The sequence below is a fragment of the Bactrocera neohumeralis genome, chromosome 3 (genome assembly GCF_024586455.1).
Source record: "Bactrocera neohumeralis isolate Rockhampton chromosome 3, APGP_CSIRO_Bneo_wtdbg2-racon-allhic-juicebox.fasta_v2, whole genome shotgun sequence".
Classification (NCBI taxonomy): Eukaryota; Metazoa; Arthropoda; class Insecta; order Diptera; family Tephritidae; genus Bactrocera; species Bactrocera neohumeralis.
In genome coordinates, this window is record NC_065920.1 from 69002070 (window position 1) to 69015061 (window position 12992).

Sequence of the window (12992 nt, forward strand, 5' to 3'; positions counted from 1 at the left end):
TGCCACACAGCTCGCGATTCTATGGCCATTTTGAGGGAAAACTTCGGAGAACAATTCATCTCAAGAAATGGACCCGTAAGTTGGCCACCAAGATCATGCGATTTAACGCCTATAGACTATTTTTTGTGGGGCTACGTCAAGTCTAAAGTCTACAGAAATAAGCCAGCAACTATTCCAGCTTTGGAAGACAACATTTCCGAAGAAATTCACAAATGCTCAAAAAGTTGCCCAAAATTGGACTTTCCGAATGGACCACTTAAGACGCAGCCGCGGTCAACATTTAAATGAAATTATCTTCAAAAAGTAAATGTCATGAACCAATCTAACGTTTCAAATAAAGAACCGATGAGATTTTGCAAATTTTATGCGTTTTTTTTTTTTAAAAAGTTATCAAGCTCTTAAAAAATCACCCGATATATGTACATATATGCACACACATTCATTCGTTGATACTTACCTCCGCATATCAAAAAGCACTTCCGCAATAAATTCCTAAATGCGCTGCCACAAAACTTTTACTTTCCACTTGACTTCAGCTGCTGAACATCTAATGCCTGCCTTACGGTAATTTATCATTTTACCGCGGCATGCATGAAAGAAACCGAAGTCAAGGCACGGTAGCACGGTATTAGTGTTAGTAGGTAGTGCTCGTAATGTACTAAAAATAAAATAAAGTAAATTGTAGCGCTTGAATATTTGTTTTTCCTGCTAATATTAGGGTGGTTCAAGGACTCAGAAAGTGTGGTAGGAAATGAAGCAGAATTTTTTGTTGCAGAATTGAAGAAAATTGTTTAAAGACTTAGACTAGCTTGTTGAATAAATTAAAATAAAATTTTTTATATGGAAACTCTGTTGTTTTCAGTCTATGTTGTTGTTTGTATTTTCACACCTGGCAATTCTGGCCTAGTCAGTAGCATAATAATTTAATGTTGGCAGCCCTTGTCATCTACCTCTAAAGTCTGTTGATTACGTCCAGAAGTTTTTCATTTAGAAGTATTTGCATAAGGTTTTATATATCGTGTTAAAAATACATTTATTTTTTCTGAACATAAAATTATTATATGGCAACACTGTTGGCGATAGTATTTTTATATACGTACACGAGTCTTTGACATAGTTTTCATTTACCCTTAAAGTGATACTGACTACAATATTTTATCTTAATATAAATTAAGATTGTGTGTTAACACAGTGTAAGGGTTGCCGCCTTATCGAAAAATTCATTGTATTAAAATATTTTTTTCAGAGTTTAGATATAATTTGTTAAATTTTTTTATTAATGTGCAAAGTAGAATGCCGTTAATATTATTTATATTTGGCAACCCTGTGTGAAAACTCATTAAAACTATATATTAATCATATTCTTATTCTTCTTCTTAATTGGCGTAGACACCGCTTACGCGATTATAGCCGAATTAACAACAGCGCGCCAGTCGTTTCTTCTTTTCGCTATGTGGCGCCAATTGGATATTCCAAGCGTAGCCAGGTTCTTCTCCACCTGGTCCTTCCAACGGAGTGGAGGTCTTCCTCTTCCTCTGCTTAATATAGTGCTCGTTTTAATACTACGAAAGTTACCAATTTTAAATAAAGGTTTTAGAAATATATGTCTATTTACGTATTGAGGAATTACTTGGCAACTCTAACAAAATATACATTTTATTTAAATTATTTTGTACACCACAAATATTGGTAGGCAACCTTGCCGTCAAAGTTGTATTATTTTCTGGATAAAACTTAAAACTAATGCCTGGTTTATAGTAGTTACTGCTTTACCAGTTTTAAATTCAACTTTTTCTATCTAAAAAATAGTGGTAACCCTGTTTAATTTTTTTGTTTCAAAAATTTTTGATACAACTTGCTTGCTAAGTATTAGTTTTAGTTTCGAGATATTTTTTACGAAATATTGTCTTTTTGGAAGAAAGGTTTTGCTTTAAAAAAGAGATGCCAACCCTGTAATTTTTTTCAACAAAATATTATAGTAGTGTTTTGATGGTCAAGGCTGACAAGAACTGTTTTATTTTGACAACTCGTTATCACTTAAAAAATTATTTCTTAGTTATTTGGCAACCTTTTACTAAATAAATTATGGTCATATGTAAGCAATGTTTAATTTTGACGTAGTTGTGAGTCAAACAATTAATTTATTTTGTGGAAGCCTTAGATCTCAGGAATTTTAAAACTCTACTTGGCAACCCTGCCATTAAATATTTTATTATAAAGTCCTTGAGATAGTACATCCATTTTTTATACGACTCGTAGTTGCAATTGTGACTAGACCACCTATTTAAAATTAATTTTGTATATTTGTTTGCCGTAATAAATTGAGGTAACCCTGTATCACTCCTTTAAATATTTTCAAACATCAGTTGTATGCTTAGTAATAATTTAAATTATTTATTTATGTAATTAAATAATTTTAATTTCAAAATATTTTGTGATGGCTTGATATTAAAAAAAAATGTTGGCAACTCAACTAAATTTGTTAAACGTCAGTTCCTGGGGTTTTTTGGGGTATGTGTAAAAGAAATAATTTATTTTTACGGTTCTTGTCAAGAAAAGTAGTATTTTATAAATAAATGGCAACTCTGCTGAAGAATAAAATTCAAAATTAATGGCAACCCTACAATAAAACCAACTTCAAACTGTTGGTCATTTATGAAAGAAATTTTGTTTGGGATATCAGTCAAAAAAATATTAGTTTAGAAGCTATTGGTGGTAAAAATGTCGAAATAATGTTATTAGTATAATTTGGCAACCCTGATTTCAAATTTTTTGTATAGTCCGTCAGATATCTTAAACAATATATGCTCTTTCTTTACTGGATGAACTGATAATTTTTACAATCAATTTTGTTTTCCAGAAAAAATAGTGGTAATCCTGTTTTATAATTTTGCTTAAAAAAATAAAATGATATATATTATCAAAATAACTTTTTATTAAATTTGTATTAATTTTTTTTGTTTTTTAGGATTTTGTTTGAAGAAAAGTTGGCAACCCTATTATAGTTTTTTGAAAAAAATATAGTATTTTTGAAATGTTTATACATATATGGCAAGAAATATTATATTTCAACGTTTGGTTGTCAGTCAAACAATTATTTTTTATTTGCATACATGGCAACCCGATAATATGTACACACATATGTACATTTAAGTTTCAAAAACTGAAGTTAAAAGTCAGGCGTCATCAGCTGTAACAAACATTTTCAAAGTTTTTTTCTAATCGTTTATTCAAAGAGAAAAAAAGGGAAAAATATTGTTGGCAACCCTTTTTTTTTGCTTAAATAAAATATTTTAAAATTATTATGAGGGCGATTTATGGGTATAATTTTACATATTGTTGTCAATAAAATATATATTATATTTTTATTATATACATACATATGTACATACACATATGGCAACCCTATAACAGCAGAAATTTCAAAACGGTTTGGTAATAGACCTATCTACAGAGGTGTACAAAAAAGTCTGCAAACAGCAATTTCAAAAAACTGTAGCTCAACTTCCAGTAATCTAAGTGCATAGCCCATATTTAGGCGGTCGTTCACTCATTCTAACCTTATCATCTTAAAAATTCATTTGTAACTTTTAATTCCGATTTCCCATTATTTTTTAATTTTCCAGAATGCGTTGTGCAGCAAATAAATTTACAAAAAATTCTAAAATTTACATTTAATTTGAATTTCGCTGGAATATTTCGGTTTCGCAAAGAAATAAAATGCTAAGATGTGCTGTAAAAATATGCAGTTGTTGTTATTGTAAGTTACTTTATACTTACTTAAAGATATTGCGCACTTAACAGTCCACACAGAATTGTCTGACTGGCGCCGAGTAGTTTTAGCAGCCCTCAAGGCAACTTTTAATTTCACTCTGCTGCCTCTGGTCCGCTTATGTCACACAGCGCTCACACGGCTCGTCGCCTCCGCCGTGCCAGCCAAGCAAAGCCGCTGGGCTTGTACTTGTATTTGTGTATGTGTGTGTGCCCGCTGCCGCTGTGACCAGTGAAGCGTGCGCTTCCAATAAATCTCATTCACTTGCTGCGCCCTCTGCTGCCTAGTGCAGCGCCCTGAAAGTGTGTTCATGGTTGTACTACGTGTGTGTGTGTTGGCGTGCTTTACTGCTTCTCGTTACGTTTCAGTTTTGTGTCACCATACCTTTTGAGACCCACTTTCCAGCTCGCACATTTCGCCCCTCCTGTCCTCTACAGGCCTTTGTCTATACACCCTCTTCGTCGCCCCTCGCTGCTTGTCTGCCAAGAATGTCTGCTCACCGTTTGTGAAGAAAAATGCATTGAGTGCAACAGCTTCCCCAATGAATGTCATGCCAACGTTGAATACTTCAATGACTATCTCATACCACTCTATATCTGCTCGCTTGCATGTGTGTGTGCGTTTGTGTGTCTCTGGGGGGCGCGTGCAGCTATGAATGGCTGAATGCCTTGTCTGTGTGAGTGCATTGAATTTGCGCCGTAGCATGCATTCAGGCGCAAAACGTCTCAAAATGCGGCAGGTGTGTGCAACAGCGGTGCCAACGAGGGGAGGAGGAAATGTGTGAAAAAAGAAAAAAAAAGGAAATCGAAGTCAATTGCCGTTTTGCAAGCACACACATATATATACATACACACATACATTTATATACATATGTATTTATACACATATATTTTCATCCATATATACATTTAGTTGGCAGTCTATATATTTTTTTTTCTCAGTTCAAATTTGATTGAAGTGTGTGCGGCAATAAGCATTCGAACTGTGTGTGAAATGCAAATTATCATAATCAAGTTGTCGAATGCTTTTCACTCGTATTGGTTGGAAATATGCGTGTGCAGTAAAGTGAATTTCACTTACGACTCACTGACCAAGAATGAGCGGAAATATTGCTGATTTTTATATACTCTCCATTATCTATATTATTGAGTAACTGTTATTGAATTGTATATGTGCTTCCGCTTTATTTTTAACTCATGAGTGTTTCATGAGAAAGCTTCCACTTTCCTACTTCAGCTTATAAGGCATAACTTTCAGCTGCGTAGTATTTATAGGTGAGCACTTTTTACTTAAAGTATTCCTTGACTACATGGACTGTTAACACTTTCATTTAAACGACAGTAAGCTGAGGCCTGCATGACTGCTTTTAAAGAAACTGAGTCGCCATGGTTACGTTTTGAAATTCTGGAGGATTTTTGTTCAGGTATTCGGTATAAATGGCTGAGTTTATAGCAAACCTCAGAAAGCTCTCCAACATAGCTTTCTACACTCGTTGTCAGACAAGCACCTCGGTAAAACTATAAGAAAGAGGGATGGGGGTATAGCCAAACATTTCTCTATGGACTCGATGTCAGCGAAGGCCCCCAGTAAAACCGTAAGCAAGAAGGAAGAAAGTTAAAAGCTTTTGGTTTCCTGAGTGTATAGTTTGTTGTCAATTTCAGTGAAAACTTGGAAAGCTTTCTGAGGCCTGTTGCAGTACTTTTCTTAAAAATCATAGTTTCCTACTTTCAAAAATGTGAAACATTTTTTTACGTATGAAATCCATTGGAAGTGGATACCTATCTCCTGCTCATGGTTTTCCAGATCTCCTTGGACAGCTCAGTCAGCACCAGAGAAACACTGGAAAGTGTTCTGAGGCCAGCTGTGCTCCCTTTCTACAAAGTCTGAAGTCTCCTCTCGGACTCTGCGAATATGCAATTTGCTGATATTGATATTGATATTGATATTGATATTGATATTGATATTGATATTGATATTGATATTGATATTGATATTGATATTGATATTGATATTGATATTGATATTGATATTGATATTGATATTGATATTGATATTGATATTGATATTGATATTGATATTGATATTAAAATTGATATTGAAGTTGAGGTTGGGGTTGAATGGCAGGTTAAGTTTGTGGTTTTGGTTGGAGGTTGAGGTTGAGGTTGAGGTTGAGGTTGAGGTTGAGGTTGAGGTTGAGGTTGAGGTTGAGGTTGAGGTTGAGGTTGAGGTTGAGGTTGAGGTTGAGGTTGAGGTTGAGGTTGAGGTTGAGGTTGAGGTTGAGGTTGAGGTTGAGGTTGAGGTTGAGGTTGAGGTTGAGGTTGAGGTTGAGGGTTGAGGTTGAGGTTGAGGTTGAGGTTGAGGTTGAGGTTGAGGTTGAGGTTGAGGTTGAGGTTGAGGTTGAGGTTGAGGTTGAGGTTGAGGTTGAGGTTGAGGTTGAGGTTGAGGTTGAGGTTGAGGTTGAGGTTGAGGTTGAGGTTGAGGTTGAGGTTGAGGTTGAGGTTGAGATTGAAGTTGAGGTTGAGGTTAACAATGCGGTTGAGATCGATGTTATTATGGAATCTTTTAATGTTATTATGGAATTTTAAATTAAGTTTAATTTTGAAACTAAAATAAGAACCCATCTCATATAAAAAGATCAAATAATATGACTTAAAGATTGTGTCGAATTCTTTGTCTCCTTTCCGACTCAACAATCGTTATATTGCTCACAACTATATGCTTAACTGACGAACAGGTTGCAACACCAATCATTCCCATTTATCTCCATTCTCCACTCACCCGCGCACAAAAATTAAGGTCAACTCATAAAAACTCAAGTTAACGTCTCCAGCACGCATTCCTTTTTGCCTTCGAAGTCTATTTTTAATTCGCAAATTTCTTTGCGCACATAAAAAATTTACAAATTTCCCATTCACCGTGAAATGTCAACGTACACTTTATCATTACGACTGCAGCTGACCGTAACTGCAGCACATTTTTATGATGCACGTGATAAAAGTAATATAACGAAATGCTGTAAGCGAGCAAGCAAAATAAAAAGTGTAAAATATAAATAAAGTAAAAAGTAAAAAGCTTTGTGCAACGTTAAATGCCACATGCAGCACGCATCCTTCCGCATTGCGTAAACGGTAAATTTGTTGGCGCATAAAAAAGAGTTTAATGCGTAAGAGAGGCGTAAAGCGGTGCAGCGGCATAAATCGGCAGAGGTCGTAAAAGCAAGTGGAATGTTTGTGTGCAAGATGGAGTTGGAGGTGGAAATGTTGGTTGTAAGAGTCTCAAAAGAGGTGGCAGGTGCTTTGAAAGGGGTAATAAAGAGTCTGCAGTTGAAGCATGTATCCAAACTGCGATTTCCGTTGCGACTAATACTCGCCACACACACTCCGACACACACTCGCCTTGCCATGCCTTTTTTGCGAAACTGTTGCATACCTTAAGGCGGCTGCATTCATTATTGCTTTATTTGAGCACTTAATTAATATTTGTCGTAAAACTCATAAACAAACTTCACAGCTTAAATTTTGTCAATACGCATTTGCAACATCAACGACAATGACAATGCTGCCGGTTTGCCTGATTGCTGGCATAGCTTGGTGAGCGCGCATTGCCATTGCTGCCAAAAAGTATGCAAACATTTTGCGAAATTACGTGTTGGCAGGATGCACAGGCGTAATACCAAGCAGCAGACAGACAGATAGCTAAGACGAGCAGACAAACTGACAGGCAACGCAAACAAAAACAGCATGCAAACTACGAAATGCGGAAAGTATAACAGCGGAGGGGGCGGTCGAGCGGGCGTGACAGACAGTTGAGTAAACACGGCAACAATCGGGAGCTGGGTGTGGAGTAGCGGAAGGCGTGTAGTTAGTAGCTGTAGTTTATTCGTTAACTTTACTGTACTTTTGATTTGTTTGTTGCCGACTTTTGGGAGGTGTGTGTGTGTAGAGTTGGGCTCTGCAGTAGTGTAGCGCAAAATTGAGGAAGTTGCAAGTTAAAGTTTTTGGCAATTGCATTACACGCTGCAAGCCAACAATTCGCTTTTGTTTACACATTTCACATGCATACACACTCACACACACACAGAAACACAAGCTCAACTTCGCTGCATTGCGCCTCACGTTATGCCTCAAGTTATGTAGCACCTTGCTTTGCGGCTGCCAGTCGCTTTGTTATCTTCGTGCGAAGTTGTCGAGTTGTCATAGCCACTTGGCTGCTGCTGTGCTGTGGTTATTTCGTGTTTAACTGTGGTCACGTTTTTGCACGTGTGAAAATCTAATTTGCATCGAGACATAAGGAAGATGTCTGCAATAGGGCTGAGATTGAAAAATGTAATTTGTGTCTGCCGAAGAGTTTTTCGTATGGCTGCTGTGGTTACTGTTGATGCATATGGATTTCCGTATATTGGCAGCGCTTTAATTGGAGGATTTGAAAAGATGTTTTTGGAAGCTTAGCGCCAAAAAGTATGGACTTTTCGTTAAAAATTATGCGAAATTGTTAAATGCTAGGTTAAGTGAATACTTAGGGATGTTATGATTTTTAAGAGCCGTTTCGGTCATTTTTTATATGTCGTGATGCAGGTGTCCCTTATGTGGGAGAAATAAATTTTTTTTAGATATCGAAATGCATACCTCCTATTTCTTTTAAAGCTAGCCAGACTTACCTAAATATAAAATTTCATCTTCCTACGTCAGCGTTAACCCGTGCCGACAGAACTCTGAAGATCTTGAAATGTCTTGAATGTCATACTTTTTTCATTGCATTTAATAATATTTACAATGTCATCATGGAAATATATACGCCAGAAGAATGTTTACAAATTATCAAATTTTATTAGCAAAAAATTCGTTCTCTAATTGCAACTTTTCGTGCACTTTTGTCATTTAATGTTCATAATAATCGTCCATCTGTGATATTCGTCGAATAATTGAAAATCTTAAGCGTACATTTTCTCTATGTAAGTGTAGCTGAAGACCGCAATTTGTCGATTCCAAGAGGTACTCAAAATTTGGAACTGTCTCAAACCACAGTCTATCGAATTTCAAGAAAACATTTGGGCTTGCATCCATATGAAATTGTTCTAACTCAAGAAATGAAGCCATTGAACCACCGTAAATGTTAGTGCATTTGCTGGTTTTGCTTTGAAAAAACTTGAAAACGATACTGATTTTTTAAGAAAATCATCTTCTCCGATGAGGCTCACTTTCATCTGAGTGGCGCGGTAAATAAACAAAACTGTTCTTTCTGGTGTGAAGAAAATCCACAAATTATTTATTTACAACCATTACATTCACCTAAGCTCACAGTTTGGTGTGCTTTTGGTCTGTTGAAATCATCGGTCCGTACTTCTTTCGAAGTGAAGTTGGTAACATCGTTACCGTCACTGCAGCGCATTATAGATAGATGATGGCCGCAATTGGAAAAAGTTGATCTTGATAATATCTGGTTCCAACAAGACGAGACTACATGCCACGCAGCACGTACAACTACCAAATAATTACGATAAAAGTTTGGAGATTCGATTATTTCAAGAAATTGTAACATTGAATGGCCTCCAGGAAGTTGTGATTCAACACAATCAGACTTCTTCTTTTAAGTCATTGGTCTTTGGCAATAAACCAGATTCTCTTAAAACTTTTGAAGTCAATAGTGCACGTGTATTCATGACATACGACTTGATCACAGCAGTGGATGGCATCTGTAGGCTAAAGATTTTCAAAAAGTAGGCGTGGCTCCGACTGCAATAGGTTTAATGTACATATTACGAAAACCATAGGTGGTATGCTCTACACGACCAAATACAATTTGTTATTTCATTTGAGTTTTCCACTTTACAGTCTAAACATAAATCCCGCAATAACGAAGATGTCGAGTAATAACTCGCCACATATATCCCTTTTAAGGCTTCCACTTTCTGATTAATAGTTTGCCACATCAAAACATAACTTTTCAAGTACTCGAAATCCAAGTATGTGGACCTCAGTATCTTAATGGCAATAATAAGTCTCAATGAATAACATTGGTTCATAAACTATCTACTCTGATCCAATAGGTAGTACCTCTATTAGTACCTCTGTCAGATCAGATTAGGTAGTTTTTGAAAACATAAACAATCATAGTACAATGATACCCATCGAAAACTAGAGATCAGGAAATAACAAATATTCAGGGAAATATAATGTAAAGGCGATCTGTGTTTGGGAAAAGGAAGGGTAGGCGCGTAGTTAAATTTTTATGAATTAAGAATGACTTATCTCTTTTCCTGGCAAAACTGTGTGTCCTATAAAAAAATGTATATGGAAATGTTGTAGGTAAGGAAAAGGCTTATAACTTTGGCATACAGACTTTTTCGCATAACCTCAAATTTTATGTGAAATTTTCAAATAATCAAGTTTTTGGGTTTTTTATTATTATCTTGTACAAAAATTTTATTTCTTTTACGAAATTTGATGAAATCTTTCCGTCTTCTGTCTCAAATATACCGCATTTTTATGTTTAAAATCTTAATTTTTCTGCTCTGTTGACCTATTTCGAACAAAAACTGTAAATTTCAATCAAAAAATCGCAAATCAAATTATGAAATTTAAAAAAAAATCGGTAGGCATTATGCCCGCGGAAGTCTCTACCTTCTGATGGTATAAAATATTTGTATATCCGAAGTTATCGACTAAGTTTCTTAGTTTGTAATTTGGTTTGCGATATTCTGAATGAACTTATTGGTATTTCTTAACCATAATATGGTTGTGGTGTGGTGAGGCATTTGATATTGAAATTCGTCTAGGCTTGGGTCTGAAATTCATATCCTTAATACAGTTATATATTTTTGCACCTTTTGTGTGTGATGTCTATACTCACCGGCCAATAGGCGAGGAAGTAAAAAAAAATATACAAAAAGCCTAGAAAGAGCTGACAAAAACAGGAAAACTGCAGGATCGCCAAGATCAAGAGACCCTTAGGAAAACTCACGAAAACTCTTACTCACAAGGTCTCGAAAGGAATACTGGACGGCTGTTGGCCTCTTGACAGGTCACAACTGGCATCAAGGTGAGCCGGATGGGCTTAAGCGATAACGATACATGCAGAAAGTGCAGAGAAGTTAAAATGAGAGAGACACTGGAACACCTCCTATGCCTTTTTCTAGCACTATCTAGAACTCCGCTTAAGTATCTGGGAGCTTCGCAGTTCAAAGAACTATACGAATTATTAAATATAAACATAGAGTAGCTCTTAAAGTTTGCAAAAATCGTTGACGTTCTCTGTGACGAGTTCTTCAGCTCAAATTAAACAGAACCTCCATCTGGCAATTCTAAGGACCAGTAGATCCTTTGTATGACGTGATAGTTTGCCAGTATAATTTTACCTAACCTTAAATGAATCTACGAACCATATAATAAGTTAGTAATATACCAATTATGATTATACACCCACCACAATTTCTTAGAATAATGAGGTGAGGAAATCTTAAGTAACATTTTCTAATAAAAGTATTACCTTTGATCTCGGCTTTGATACTTGGGGAATTTGCGAGAGCAGAAAATGATCGACTACACTTAAACTTAGTTATTTTATTTTTAGTTTTTATTTTTGATACGCCCAAATCTATATTAAACATAAGTAGTTTATGTATTTCTTGGTACACATAATCTAACAGATTATCTCGAAATACATTATAAGGCCTACCAACAAGAAGGACATGATGTTAAAATGAAATAAAACACTCAAATTTGTTCGAAATCATTTATGATTTTTTGTTATGAAGAAAATTATGTGCCATTCAATGCAAACGTTATTGTTTTTAACAAATTTTATTGTTTGTAAATGAAACTAAACACTAAACACTACCAACTTACATCTCCTCATAAATGCAATGCTTTTTTGGGTTTTTAAGCATAATTTTTTACAAAATCGAAATCGAAATTTTAAACAAACAATTTCTTTTATTTCTTTCAGCACCCGAAGCGAATGCCAAACGCATTTTGGAGGAGGCCAGCACCGCCGTTCATCGGCGCTATAATTTCTTTGAGACGACCATACAAATCGAGGAGTTCACACCGGCAATGGAGAACTGTCAGCAGTGTTGCGTGCCAGTCACGTAAACGCGGGGACCAACAGCAATGCTGTAGAGAGGGTGGAAGCCACGGCGCTGAGTCGTGAAGCTCAATTTTTGTAATGCCATTTAATATATACGCGCCTACATATATGTTTGTAATCTGTATTTAGTTATAAATGGGAGGAAAAAAGTTTTTGTTTTGTAACTTTTGCTTGTAAGGAATTTTTCGCCTGTGTCTGCCGTTGCGTAACCAATTTTTGTGGTTTTCAATTAAATTTCACATTCTTTATTTAATGTGCGCTTTGACGCGGTATTTCGACACAACGAATTTGAATTATTTTCTTTCAGTTTCGAGTATGTCTTGTTTCCCCATATTTAGTTCTAATATTATAATATAGAGTGAAAGCCATTTAAGTGCAAACATTTTCAAATTTATATTAAAATTTTAATGTAATAAATAAATTAAATAAAATATAATTAGTTTCTTTTTGAACACTGTATGTTTGTTTCTGTTTTTAATATTTTATATAATATATTGATATTTTAAAAATTAAAATAATTATAATTATATGTTTGTCTTTAGATTTAATTTTTACTATAATTTCGACATAAAGTTCGGTTTAAAATTCAAATTTTTAAATTTTCAAATTTAAGATTTAAATTTAGTTTTAATTTTAATTTGTTTTTATTTTTAATTTTTTTTAATTTTAATTTTGTTTTTAATTTTAATTTTAATTTTAATTTTAATTTTATTTTTATTTTAATTTTAATTTTAATTTTAATTTTAATTTTAATTTTAATTTTAATTTTAATTTTAATTTTAATTTTAATTTTAATTTAATTTTAATTTTAATTTTAATTTTAATTTTAATTTTAATTTCAATTTTAATTTTAATTTTAATTTTAATTTCAATTTTAATTTTTTCAATTTTAATTTTAATTTTAATTTAATTTTAATTTTAATTTTAATTTTAATATTAATTTCAATTTTAATTTTAATTCTAGTTTTAATTTTAATTTTAATTACCCTTCTTCCACCGTAGAACCTCTCTGAAATTTATTTAGCGTGGCGTTCCATATTTCATGCCTGAAGACTTACATGTCATTATTTGAGTCCAGGACCCATTTTTTACCGAAGTACGTTTTCTATTTAATGCTCGGTTCTTGCGGTTTTTC

At 34.4% G+C, this 12992-nt stretch overlaps 1 protein-coding gene across 2 annotated transcripts in view; it reads left to right on the forward strand.

Moving 5' to 3' along the window:
- LOC126752386 (zinc transporter 2) overlaps window positions 1-12316 on the forward strand; it is a 158403-nt gene extending 146087 nt beyond the window's left edge. For both annotated transcript variants that reach the window (XM_050463130.1, XM_050463131.1), the window contains one exon: window positions 11717-12316. In XM_050463130.1, coding sequence (XP_050319087.1) covers window positions 11717-11862 — 146 coding nt within the window. In that variant the 3' untranslated portion in view covers window positions 11863-12316. The remainder of the gene's footprint in view (window positions 1-11716) is intronic.
- Window positions 12317-12992: the final 676 nt, after the last annotated feature.